This window comes from Papio anubis, chromosome 1, assembly GCF_008728515.1.
Source record: "Papio anubis isolate 15944 chromosome 1, Panubis1.0, whole genome shotgun sequence".
Taxonomy (NCBI): domain Eukaryota; kingdom Metazoa; phylum Chordata; class Mammalia; order Primates; family Cercopithecidae; genus Papio; species Papio anubis.
Genome location: NC_044976.1, coordinates 95,770,875 through 95,784,578, shown reverse-complemented (window position 1 = coordinate 95,784,578; position 13,704 = coordinate 95,770,875). Strand labels below are relative to the sequence as shown.

General features: G+C 36.4%; 1 protein-coding gene across 4 annotated transcripts in view; it reads left to right on the top strand.

Moving 5' to 3' along the window:
* The window catches only part of DPYD (dihydropyrimidine dehydrogenase), an 869,249-nt gene that overhangs the window by 839,055 nt on the left and 16,490 nt on the right, over window positions 1-13,704 (top strand). For all 4 annotated transcript variants that reach the window (XM_031654381.1, XM_031654339.1, XM_031654360.1 and 1 more), the window contains one exon: window positions 9,252-9,395. In XM_031654381.1, coding sequence (XP_031510241.1) covers window positions 9,252-9,395 — 144 coding nt within the window. The remainder of the gene's footprint in view (window positions 1-9,251; window positions 9,396-13,704) is intronic.

Sequence of the window (13,704 nt, the reverse complement as noted above, 5' to 3'; positions counted from 1 at the left end):
TGATGGTGCAATTCCTTCCATCTCCCTTGCTAAATTTGTAATCCCCTCTCAGCTATTTTTGAGGAACTTGATTTTCCCCGTGTCTCCTCCCCTACCTCGTCATCTCTACAAAATACAAGCAAAGGTTCTTTAGAGTGCAAGGAAAGTAAAACTAAGTCATTTTACCCTTCTCAGGTCATCCAGCAACACTGCTTTATGTTCCTTTTGACTAAGAAGTAACTCTTTGGCAGCCCATAGACTATGCAGCCCCCAGTTAACAAAGTTCCTATGTAATTTTAAAAGTTAAGAATCTGACTGAGCAGGGGATGGTGATAAAGGAGGTGTCATCTACAGAAAGATGACCTGCAAAGAGATAGAAATAGAAGTCTGTCAGGAAGAATGACAGCATGCAGGAGTTTCAGGGCAGAAGCCATTGTGAGTCACAGTGAGGCAGTCAACAGGCAGTGTGGGAGTGAAGATCAATGTTGGATCTACGGTGTGGGCACGGGTAGTCAGTGTTGGATCTCTGTTTCCTGGATACTACATGTATTAGAGTTCTCCAGAGAAACAGAGCCAATTCCCATAATAGATTCCCTCTTATATATCCATAACCAATAGGTTATATATAGATAACCCATATTCAATTCCCTCATATATCTATATACAGCCTATTGGTTATGTTATTATAGCATGTAATACAGCATATATAACAGGTTATAGGTTATATCTGTGTGTAACCCATTGGTTATATATAGGTATATAAAAGGGAATTTAATATGGGAATTGGCTCACATGGTTATGGAGGCCAAGAAGTCCCATGACATGCCATCTGCAAGCTGGAGAACAAGGAAAGCCTGTAGTGTAATTCAGTCTGACTCTGAAGGCCTAAAAACTGGGGGAGCCAATGGCGTACTTAACTCTATGCCTGAATCTGCAGGCCTCAGGACTGGGAGGTGAGGGGGGCAGCAGGTGGTAGAGGAGATGGCTAGGCGAGTGATATAAGTCCTAGAGTCCAAAGGCCCCAGAACCTAGAGCTCTGATATCCAAGAGCGTGTGAAGATGGATGTCCTAGCTCTCACTCCAGAAGAAAGAAATAATTTGCCTTTCCTCCACCTTTCTGTTCTATGCAGGCCATCAACCAGTTGGAGGATGCCCACCCACATTTTCTTTACTCGGGGCATATTTTCTTTACTTGATCTACTGATCTGAATGCTAATCGCTTCTGGAAACGCCCTGACAAACACACCCACAAATAATGTTTTACCAGCTCCCTGGGCATCATCTTTTAACCCAGTCAAGATGAGTCATAAAATTAACCATTACACCGTAGAACCTTTTTAAATTTTCTACTATAACAGCTTTGAAAATAATGATAACCTGGCCGGGCGTGGTGGCTCATGCCTGTAATCCCAGCACTTTGGGAGGCTGAGGTGGGTGGATCACCTGAGGTCAGGAGTTCGAGACCAGCCTGGCCAACATGGTGAAACCCCACCTCTACTAAAAATACAAAAATTAGCTAGGTGGGGTGGCACATACCTGTAATCCCAGCTACTTGGGAGGCTGAGGCATGAGAATCACTTGACCCAGAGAGGCGGAGGTTGCAGTAAGCGGAGATCATGCCACTGCACTCCAGCCTGGGTAACAGAGTGAGACTCGGTCTCAAAAAAAAAAAAAAAAAAAAAAAGGGAAATAATGATAAACTTAGAACTCATCTAGTTCACTTTCCTACCACTACCAGAATCCCACCTCCAACATTCTGGATCATTCTCCCTTTCTGCTACAACCATCATCCCACAGTCCACCCTTCCTTCTGCCACTGTGAGGATCTGGTCACACATTTTCAAATATCTGGTGTTCCCATATACCCTAAAGAATAAAATCCAAACACTTTGCCCAAAATTCAGAGCCCTATCTATAGATATTCCAGCTTAGTCCCCCACTATCTCCCTGTCACTTAGTGTATTTTAGCCGTATAAGGGTAAGCTCATCTTATAGTTTCTTCACTTCATTCCCTTACTTCTCTTCTCCTCCTACAACTCGACACTGTTTTCCCCTTTCAGAATTTTTCAGCATAGTTTAAATTCCTCCTTCACTGTAAAGATTGTATTAACCTCTGAGTTGGAATTAATTGCTCATTGGATCTGGGTTACATCAGATTGTGCATGTCGTCCTCTACTTATCTTATTTCTCCTTACAATGAAGTATGTAAGTCAGATGTCAGCTGACTTCATCCAGTCCTGTCCTTCTGGAGATTGCTACAAAATCCCCAGAGATTCTGTTCTCTAGATTACTTCTGGCTATAAATTCCAGCTATCATTAAATTCTGAATCTCCCTCAAATCTCCCTCCTGTTGGTTTCTATTCTTTTCAGCTATATGCCAACCCAACCATGAAACTCAACCCTGTTTCCCCGATTTTCTTCCAAATTTCTCACCAAGGCATGTAAGTGTGTAGCAGATGTTCTTAGATAGAGGCTATGGAGGAGGATTTAGATTGGAGCAATGCAAACATCTTAAAATTCAATAGTGACTCTCCCTGTTTATAAAAGTCCTTCAGCCTCATAACAATAGGCTTTGCTCCCTCTCTCTTGCCCTCTCTTTTCACACTTTCTTTTACCCTCTCCTCTCTTTTCTATTCCCCCTCTCCTTCAGAATTCTACATTTCTCCATGCATAATGGTTGGACCATCTCTTTGTTCTGGTTTCTCCTAAAACATGCCATCAATACCACATTTCCTAAATCCCAACCTAGAGGTATTTCTTGAAAAATCCTCACTTTAAAAAGTCTCTTTACAGTTTGTAAAGAGATACCTGGTGTGAGTTATTTAAATTGTTTCAATATTAAAATAATAATTTTCTTATCTCAGTTCCTTTGAATATGACTCAATCATTTTCATAAGGCTAAGAACTGCTTTCGGAAGGAACAGCCTCCTGGTCCTCTTTGTGGCCTAGGCTCCAGCACCTGCACAGCACTTAGCAGAAGCAAGTCTTATTTCCATCATCCTTTGCTAGCATTCCATGAATGTTAGATTTTCTTCTCTTGATTGACATTATTCCTAATTCATGATCTGACTTCATCACTTCACAACATCATGAGCTCTGCCTGCTTTTCACAGGGGAAGTGCTTCACCCTCTTGTAGCTTATGAACGATGGAGCAGAGGGTTAGCAGTCCATTGGCTCTCTGGTGCCTTTTCCAAATTGTCACCCTTCTCCCTCCGCTGTTTCTTCCACCTGGAGTATTCTCTTCCCCTTTCCTGACCTCACGCCTCCACCTGCACCACTTGCCATCCTGCCTTCACCTTATCCTTCAGAGTTTAGCTTGGATGACACCTCTTCTAGAAAATCTCTGACCCCTCAGCCTGGGTTAGATACACATTGTCACTGCTCATATAACAGTTTGTGTCACTTCTGCCACAGCCCTTGTCACAGGGTATTGCAATTGTTATTAATATAGGCTCTTTAAGGTCACACACTATCCTTTCTGTATAAATTTCAAGTGTCTGGCTCCTTATAAATGTTTTCTGAATGTATGAAACACAGCTTTTCTGTACGTATGATTTTTTTACTTCATGTCATATTTAAAAACCTATTTATATACTTTAATTTGCTTCTGAAAGTAATTGTTTGGGATTGTTTGACAATTCAAACAACCAGAAAGGTTTTGTAAATATATTCAAGATATTCGTTCATTCATTTATTCATTCATTCATTAAGCTCTGAAACATTATATTCAGCACCTATTATGTGCTGGATCAAAGCTGCCTGTCTAGGATCTCAAGCTGGGCAGATGGACGCATAAGCTAATGATGATAAGGCAGTGTAGTAGGTGCAGAGATGAAAATATGCCCAGGATATTCTAAACCACTGGGCAGGGAGGGTAATCGGTAAAGGAGATTACTTAGGTGTTGTGAAGACTGAGCTGAAACTAAATAGCTTAATTGGCATGTACTAGGTGAAAAAGACAGGATGGGGTATTCTGGCAGAGGGGAGGCATGAGCAAACATGGAAACACGGAGCACAGTACACAATGCAATAGAAGCAGTTAAGGCTTATGGGAATAAATTGGCAGGCATGCATTTTGCAAATATTATTCTATTTAATGCTTATACCAACATCGTGAGTTTGATACTGTCATTCTCATTTCATTGATAAGGAAAATTAGTGGCAGAATAGTTAAGTAATTGGCTCATAGTCACACAGCTAATGAGTGCAAAACTGATTTTAATGCAAATTTGACTTCTAAATTATTTCCTTAATCACTATGTGAATGTTGACTTTCTACTTTCACTGTGAAACATGAACTATCTCTTTTGACCGATTTAGATATCATACATTTGATCAAAAGTTGTATGCTTATATTTATCAGGTTAAACTAACACTCATATTTTATATCTTTTACATGTCCAATGCCAGTGTCCTGATTTGCATCATTGGCACCACATAGCACTATGGTAACATGTAATATGTTGATGAACTTTCTGTCTCTGTCTTTTTATTGTTTTCCACTGTCCAAATTTGATAATATCATGAAACATTGCGTACTGTTATATCAGTGATTAAGCATTACATGCCAGTTACACATGGGAAAATCTGAGCTTCTGATTCTAAACCATGCTAAAACTTATTTTGAAATAAAAACAGCATCCAATGTAAGTAACTGATTACTTTCATAATTGAAAAGAGGAAAGAAGAAAAGTAATTGAATTCAGAAAGTACAGAACAAAAGAGAGACTTCTCATCTCTATCTCCTGTGCTACCTTGAATCATGCTGAGCACACAGAGACTGAAATTAGGGTGAGTTAGAAACTTTACATGGATTACTTTATTTAAACCTCAAAATGGCCATTTTATAGATAATGAAACAGACTCAGAGAACCCATGCTCTCAACCATTATACCACACTGTTCCCATATTTTTGATTTTAGGTGTCCAAGAACTACTTCAATTAGCTTTTTGAGTTTTTAAAGATCAACTCTTTGAACATTTTTTTTCTTCATTTTTCTCTGCAATTATTGGTTATTTTATTGAGTTCAAACAGTTTTCCAAGGAGTCTGGCATATTATTCCTTGAGATAACTGAAATAACCAGGTATATTCAACATATAATTCAATCTGACACTAGCCCTTCATGAATAGCAAAAGATACTTATAAAATTAATAACAATTATATTTTGTACTGCACTGTATGGAAATTGTTTAGCCTTTAATGTATCACAAGACAGTTCCTGGCCCAGAGTGGATATTAAATGTTGTATTTGTTGAATAAATGTCAAAAGACTGATAAATAATAGAACTATGTCATAGGCAAACATGTCTTTTGGGGAAAAAAAGTCAACTTTTAGATATCCTTTACATGTAACTTATCCTTTAGTCTGTCAGTTGTATACACACACACACACACACACACACACGAAATAGGTATAAAGGAGATAGATAGATAGATAGATAGATAGATAGATAGATAGATAGATAGATAGATTTCAGGTTTATACTGAATGAGATACATATATATACATATATATCTGATACTGAGTGATATATTCTGATATAAGCCTGAAATATTTTCATCTTTCACATATTACAATTTGGATATCCAAGTAATTACTTGTCTTTCTGTTATTGTTTCCAATTAGATAAGAGAGTGTGATTAAGAAAATAGAGTTGATCCATTACAGTACTACAGACTAGTGCTATTAGGCAACTTGCTGCCATTCTCATAAAAATTATGCAATTTAAACTGGAAGATGCAAGTGCTTGCTTCTATTACAAACAAGAACCCTTTTCTACTTCATAATATGCTCAATTACCTTTAGATTGATCCATGAATAAATTATAATCCAAATAGACTTCTTTACCTTAAAGCTTTGCTGGCTTAAGGTATCATTGTTGATTCATTATGTTGTCACTTTTCTATCGGCAATGTAATGCTTTTTATATCTGGATAGAGACAGTTTTAGTGTAAGATACTGTTATCTTTAAATGAGTAGGATTTAGCCTTTCTGGTGAGAACAAATTCATCAATGATGAATCCCTGGAGAAACTATTGAAACAAAAATCACACCATTTCTGAGCTTTGTTCAGTTCATCAGTTACAAAGCAGCTTTTGATAGTCCTAAAGAACTTTTTCCTTTGTTTAAGAAATATAGCATGACGCTCAAAACCTCTCACTTTGAGTTACCGCAGGCTACAACTTTTCTGTAAGAAAATAATGAATGAAGAGGAAAAGCTCCTGCTGCTGGCACTGTCAGGTCCTGCTGCTTCTCCTCCTGCAATAGGAAATCAATTAACTATATGTTCAGGCAGAGATTTGAACTAAATGCTTTATTAATCATCACTGATTGCACACACACACAGTGACCAACTATGCATTCATCTTCACTCTTTCTTAGCTTTGTTTTGCTTGCTTGCTTTTTCCTTTTTTTTTTTTTGCAAGATCAGAACACAAACATATGCCTAAATGTGGTATGTGTAAAGGTGATCGGGTGTTCCTTTGGTGCAGGAGGGAATTGATGTTTTCTGTTTTCAGAAAACTTAATTTTTTAAATGTTCAGTACTCAAATATCCTTAGGACCACTTTAATATATACAACGTATTTTTAAAGCACTTAAATTTTCAAACTAATAAGGAAAGCAAAACGTCTACGGCAGCCTTGAAGTTTTGGAAGCTGGTACTGTGCCATAGTCTCTGAGAGCTCAACGTAGCAGTGAGGAATTAAACAAAAATGAACCCAATTTGATTTGGAGATGCTTGGTGGAAGGTTGAAGGAGCAGTCACTGATATTTGGTATTTTTTTGCTTTCAATTAAAAAAAATTGGCAAGTTTTCCTTTTAGTCCATTAATTCTTCTAACCAATGCACAAGGAAAATCCTGTAGGAATCTTTATGTTAAATTGAGATTCTCTCTTTAGGACTAATTATAAAACCAATTAGCACATTAGAAACTTAGCATGTTAGCCAGGGGAAGGCTGTGTAACATAATTTATGTATGGCAAATGTGGTCAATCATTGCAAAAAATGACAGAAAGTGTCAGGCTGTTGGATATTTACACAGGCTGTATTATATTCAGCATCAAAAGATTTTCAAATATTTATTGTTGTTATTACCATTGTTGAAACAATTTGAAATCATTATGGTTTAAATTTAACTCCATTCATTGTCTGCATTTGGATAAAGAATAATCTAAATGAAAAAAAAAAATGCTATCCTCTGATGTACACTTAAAGGAAGATAGATTTGTAAGTTCCAAGAATGATTTATTTTGAATGGCCTTTACAAAACTCTTAGGTGACATTAGACGATGTTGAGTAAGGTAAAGCCCAAACAGAGAATCATGTAAACCCCAAAAGGGAAAATAATGGTTCTGATTTTCATGGAGCCTGCTAACATGAGGCATCTGCTAGAACCAGAGGTCATATGTTTCAACACGTAACCATTCTTGATGGTCTTTGAGTATATGAGATTAGGATTGGGATGGCCTTGAGGTATAAGAGAAACACGCAGGGGATGACATTCTGAAGATTTATATCATGTGGACATGTGCTCACCACTTTATGTGATGTTTTCTAGACCCCAAAGGCATGTCTTTGGCACCAAGTGTAATCCCTAACACCTCATATGCCCCAAGAAAAAGCCATTTCATAAAAGGACATTTCAAAAAAGCATTGTCTTTTCTGTATTAAGGATGCTTATATATGTGATAAGGAGGACTTGTTTTATACTCTTATTTATTTTATGCTTTTAGCAAGTCAGTATCACTTGTTTTATAGCAAAATAGATACAAAATACTATCTCCCTCCATATCATTTCATATTACTGCAACCATTAAATATTACAATTTAGGAAAGCATTAAGGTATAGAGATGAAGTACTCAGTTCTAGTCTAATTGTATATAAATTAATTTGGCATTCATAACATTGTTTCCATTTACTTGACTTGTTGACATCATTATAATGAATTGATAATGGAAGTAACAATCTTAGATATTTCCACATAAATATGTTCTTCACTAATATAAATTACAGTTGCAGTTTGCACTTCAGCTTAATTGGAACATGGTTTAAGTTTAGCTTACCTACTCTACTGAGGTCTCTAGAGGACCAGAGAACTCATTTTCCTCGGGCGTTATGCAAGATGAAATGTGGAGGCCAGTGTTTTGAAACAAGTGTGATTTTTCACCAAAATACTTGCTAGGTCAGAGATCAGGATGACCTTGGAGTGCTGTAGTTTTCCAAACCTCCATCAGCTAGATAAATGGGCTTTATTCTGTAGGAGAGAGAGTGTATTTTTGCAGTCTTATGAAAAAGACCTAGCAATTCCAGGTTACAGGCCGACACAAAACATTTGGAATTCAGTGATGTCTATCACCAGCAGTATGTGTCAGTAAAAGTGAAGATCAAAGGTTCTAGAAGAGGGGAAGGACAAAGTGAAGAGAAAATAATTGTGGGATAATGAATGGTATGAGGGCATTTTCGTGTTAACTTGAAACCACTTAGCATTTTTCCATGACGCCCAGGTATCTTTCTAAATGAACTTTGTAAAGTACAATTGAATAACCTTGAAATTTAAAGCTCCGTGATGTGATTTTGAATACTGATGGAGTTTGTTTAAGCACTGTAATATTTCCTCTCCTTTTCATTTCTGTTTTTGCCTCCATGCAAAATAAAATTTATTTTCTGTACAGAGAAATCAATATTTTTACCATTTTGTTTTTCAGCTATTCCAGTAAATTGCAATCAACATTAGTTACAATCTTTAAAGAGATGTAGTAAGAATTTGAACACAATAAAATAGAGATCCAGATGAGAACTTTGGCAAAGTACCTTTGCTATTGACAAAAGCATTTGTCAGGGACTACAACTGTGTCTGTATCATGCTAAAAACCTGATGAAGGGGAAAAAAGCATCAATAGATTTCACCTTCTGTCTATATAAACCAAACAAATGGTTTAACTAATAGCTATTGTTTTAAGTGAATGGGTTTGGTTTGCCATTGTGAACTTTTTTCCATTTAGAAATGTATTTTAATTAACATTTGTATATGTAATACACACATATTTGGTAAAAGTATTGTACTGTTGTGTTCTTTGTAATAATTAATGGAACCTGATACCTAGAAGACTAATGGTCCAAAACAATGAGTGAAGACCTAGTTACAGTATACATGAAACAATCCCTAGACACACATTTGTTTGTTGATAATATTTATATGTTTATATCTTCTCATTTTTCTCTTCTCTGAGCTAACATGCTTTCTTATTTGTGTGTTTTCCTTTTAGAAGCTGCCAAGTTTTGGACCTTATCTTGAACAGCGCAAGAAAATCATAGCAGAAAACAAGATTAGACTGAAAGAACAAAATGCAGCTTTTTCACCACTTAAGAGAAACTGTTTTATCCCCAAATGGCCTGTTCCTACCATCAAGGTAAAAATTATGCCGACTATATAAGTATGCCTACTTTACTATACAAATATAGCTAAAATGTTTATTTACTGCTTAAATGTATCACTAATTTGGCTTTAGAAATACAATGAAAGTTTTTTTTTAAAATCTGTCCATGGTGAAAACTGCATTTAAATTATAAAATAATCCTTTTTATTTGCATATTTTATACTTTCTAGAACACTGTCAAGCATGCCTTTCTTGGAAATTTTTATATACATTAAATGTGTCAGGAGATATTAAGATGAAATTCTTTGTTTTCTTATGGTCATTTAAAAATTATTTTAATCTATAATTAACTCCAACAATCTTATGTTAGTCATGTATGTAGCACAACTCAGTTATCAATAAGCACATCAATATCAGTGTGATCCCTTGAAAGTTTTGGGAAAACATTCTCTGGTTTGGCCTCTGGAAAGCCTGGACATTTATTTGGTTCTCAGGAGATTATTTTCTGGTAATAACAAAAATTATAATTAAGATGGGATTATGAGTATATGTTACCTTTCTTGATTTTTTTCCTTAAACTTTTCATTTTGACAGAAATGTAGATTCACATGTAGTTGTAAGAAATAATACAGAGAGGTCTTGTGTACCCTTTATCCAGTTTCACCTACGGCAACATGTTGCAAAACTGTAGTATGATATCACAACCAGCATATTGACACAGACACAATTTACTAATCCTATTCAAGTTTTTCCAGTTTTACTTCTATGTGTGTGTTGTATATAGTTCTGTACAATTCTGTCATGTATGTAGGTTCATGTATCCACCACCACAGTCAAGATACAAAACAGTCCCATCACCACCAGGATGCCTCAGGTAGCCCTTTTGTAACCACACCTTCTTTTTTTCTGCCCCTCTTCAAGACAGTATTGTTTCCAGGCAGTCATAATGAGGAAAAAAAGGAGGTGTTATTGGATGGCATTCTCTCTGAAATCATCATCACTAAAATGTACTTTGCAGTTACTGAAATTCATTCTTCTGTATTTGATGACACTCTACTCCTACATTGCCATTTTCTGTTTGAAACATCAGCTGAAAAGCTTGCTTTTATGTGCTCGCAAGTAGACCTCACTGATACTCATCTTTAGCAGTCAACTGGAGATTGGAACCCTTAAAAATTCCCTCTACCTATGAAGAAAAAAAAAATGTGTCTCATGCTAAAAACAGTGGAGTTTAGACTCAGTGTTCCAAGCAATACAGAGTTCTGCAAGGGCAAAGGGAGTGGCTGACCACAAAGCGTACCAACACTTCAATGCCATCATTCTAAATAAAATGAACATTTGGGACTTTTAACAGCACAAAAGCCCCAAATCATCTCTTGAGTTCATGTTAAATTATTTTTGTGCTACTGAAAGTATGAACTGAACAAACTGAACACTGATGGAATGTGAAGGCCAGAACCTACAACCCTTCATGAGCCTTTTTCCCCCATCTGTGGCTATGACTACTATATGATTTGGAGATATAGTGTGTCTGGAGTTGGTTCCTGCCCGTGGGTTCATGGTCTCGCTGACCTCGAGAATGAAGCTGCGGACCTTCGTGGTGAATGTTATAGCTCTTAAAGGTGGCACGGACCCAAAGAGTGAGCAACAGCAAGATTTATTCTGAAGAGCAAAAGAACAAAGCTTCCACAGCATGGAAGGGGACCCCAGCAGGTTGCCACAGCTGGCTGGAGTGGCCAGCTTTTATTCCCTTATTGTCCCCTCCCGTGTTCTGTTTTTGTCCTATCAGAGTGCTGTTTTTTCAATCCTCCCTGCGATTGGCTACTTTTAGGATCCTGCTGATTGGTGCGTTTTACAGAGCACAGATTGGTGCATTTTACATAGCCCTGATTGGTACATTTTTACAGAGTGCTGATTGGTGCATTTTACAATCCTAGCTACAGAGTGCTGATTGGTGCATTTTACAATCCTATTGTAAGAAAAGTTCTCCAAGTCCCCACTCAACCCAGGAAGTCCAGTTGACTTCACCTCTCAGTAGGAATTTTCCCAGCTTTCTCTTCTTAATCAATTTGAATTAAATGTACGATCTCCATCTCTAGGCATCTTTTCCTTAGGTGTAAAAATTTCTGAAGGAAGATATTATTTATATTTGAAATAAAAGAAGTGCAAGATGATTATGAAAGCATTTTGACCTTTTCTAGCCCTCAAATCTTTCAGGGATTATATTTTAAATACTGATAACCTAGACAAAAAACAAAACAGAACAAACAAAAAATCTACTGTGGTTGAATGAAAGCTTGTAGATCATTAATCAAAAAAAATCAAACTCAGAATTAAATAAACCAAAGAAATGTGAAGTCTTGGATGTAGATAAAGATTTCAGAAGTATCAAAGAGAGATAAGGCATCTTATTAAAAATAGTGCAAGCTTATGTTCCTCCCCTAAGGTTCCTTACTTTAGAGGTTATCCAGAGTGGAATGTCCTTGGTGTTACATGTTACACAAGCCTCAAGACATTGTAGATACCATCTTACCAGCATCTTAGACCTTATCAGTGTCAACATCTTAATGGGCAGCTGTGGTAGATTTTCTCAATGTCTGGTGGATTTTCCACTACCTTGGCCTTCTCCCCAGAATGTCCACACTCATTCCACCTGTTGTCATTTCTAGGTAGATGCTGTGCCCTGTCAAAAAACCAAATAGTGACTGATAGTGGTGAGGTTTTGGGGGAAGGGAGCATTTTCAGTTTTTATAAATGCAGATATCTCTTTGGAAAATTAGATATTAAATTTGTTATAACAAATAACTGTATTATAAATATAAAACTTTGTGTATATATATTTATATTTATATTCTATTATAAAACTGTGTATATGTGTGTGTATATATATATACACATATGCACACACATATATATACACATATACACACACATACAGAAGTTTTAATTTGTGTAATCATCTCTAGCAAAGGCTGATTTTGTGATTTTTGCCCTTTCTTTATTTGCTTAGGTTAGCCTTTTCTACCTTGATAAGATTATATCAATGTTTACCCCATCTAGTTGTTTTAGGATTTTAATGTTTGTATTTTACTTGAATTTCTCTAAAATTGTTTTGCTCTAAAGTATCAGGTACAGTTATAACTTTATTTTTTTTCCAAATAGACAGTTGTTCCAAGACCTCAATATCTGCATTTTAAAGGGATCCCTTTCATCTCTCAAATTATGATTCAGTGATAAAAATGTACCATAAATTTCATCATTTACTTTATATTCAAATTGTCAGCCTCTCAAAATGTTCTAAAACTTTTCAAGGGCAAATCAAAAATGAATTAGATAAGGTTCCAATAAAGATGGTCAATCTCTAGAAAAATGTTTTATGCCATAAGTAATTATTTGTCCAATAATAAACAATTTTTAAATATTTATAAATGGAAACTTCTAATTAAATTCAAAATTCTGGGTTCTAAACTCCTTATTTAATTAATACCAAAAGCTAAGATACCCCTTTTATACTTCTACAAAGCAAAATTCTTTCTTGTCCTGCAGCGTTGATCCTTTACTTTGAAATATGTTTAATATGATTCCTTTTTCCTTCTGATATTAACCTCATGGAAAAGGTAGGGGAAGGTGGGCCTTGAGAAAATCACTGAGTTCAGAGAGCAGCGTGTAGCCTCATGATGGAAACTGAGGAACAGGTTGGGGAAAGTAGAAGAGGATTGAAAGAACATGATGTTAGTGTCTGTATTCACCTCTCTGCTTCCTTCTCTTTGTAGAATCTTTCTCTATGATAAATCTAAACTTTTCCTACACAATGACTCAACTCTTCTCCATCCCAGACATATTTTCTGTGCTTCAGACTTGTGTCACTCTATCTTAGGGTCACCTCCACTTGCATCGTCTGAACAAAGAACCCAGTAGCCATCATATTTAGAACTAAACTGATTCCCATTCCTTCCAAGCCTGCTCTTCCTCCTGAGTCCTCTGTCTCAATGAACCCCATCTTACCAAACTCAAAAAGCTGCAGTTCAGCCTGGATGTCATCTTATTACTCATCCTATTCACAAGCTAGTCAGCAATGACTATTGTTCTTATCTCTTACATCTCCCTCCTCTTACATTCTTTACATACTGCTGAGGCCTCAGTGTGTTGCTTACGTATTCTTTCCTGGAACTCTAAAACATTCTATTAACTGTCCTGCTTTCTTTTGTCCTCCTTATCTAATCCATTCTCCAACTATTATGAAGGACTCTTTTAAAAATGCAGGTCTGTTTGTTTTAGCCCTTGCTTAAAATTCTCCCATCGTAACCATAGTCCTAAGGTAAGCTCCTTAGCATAACCTTCA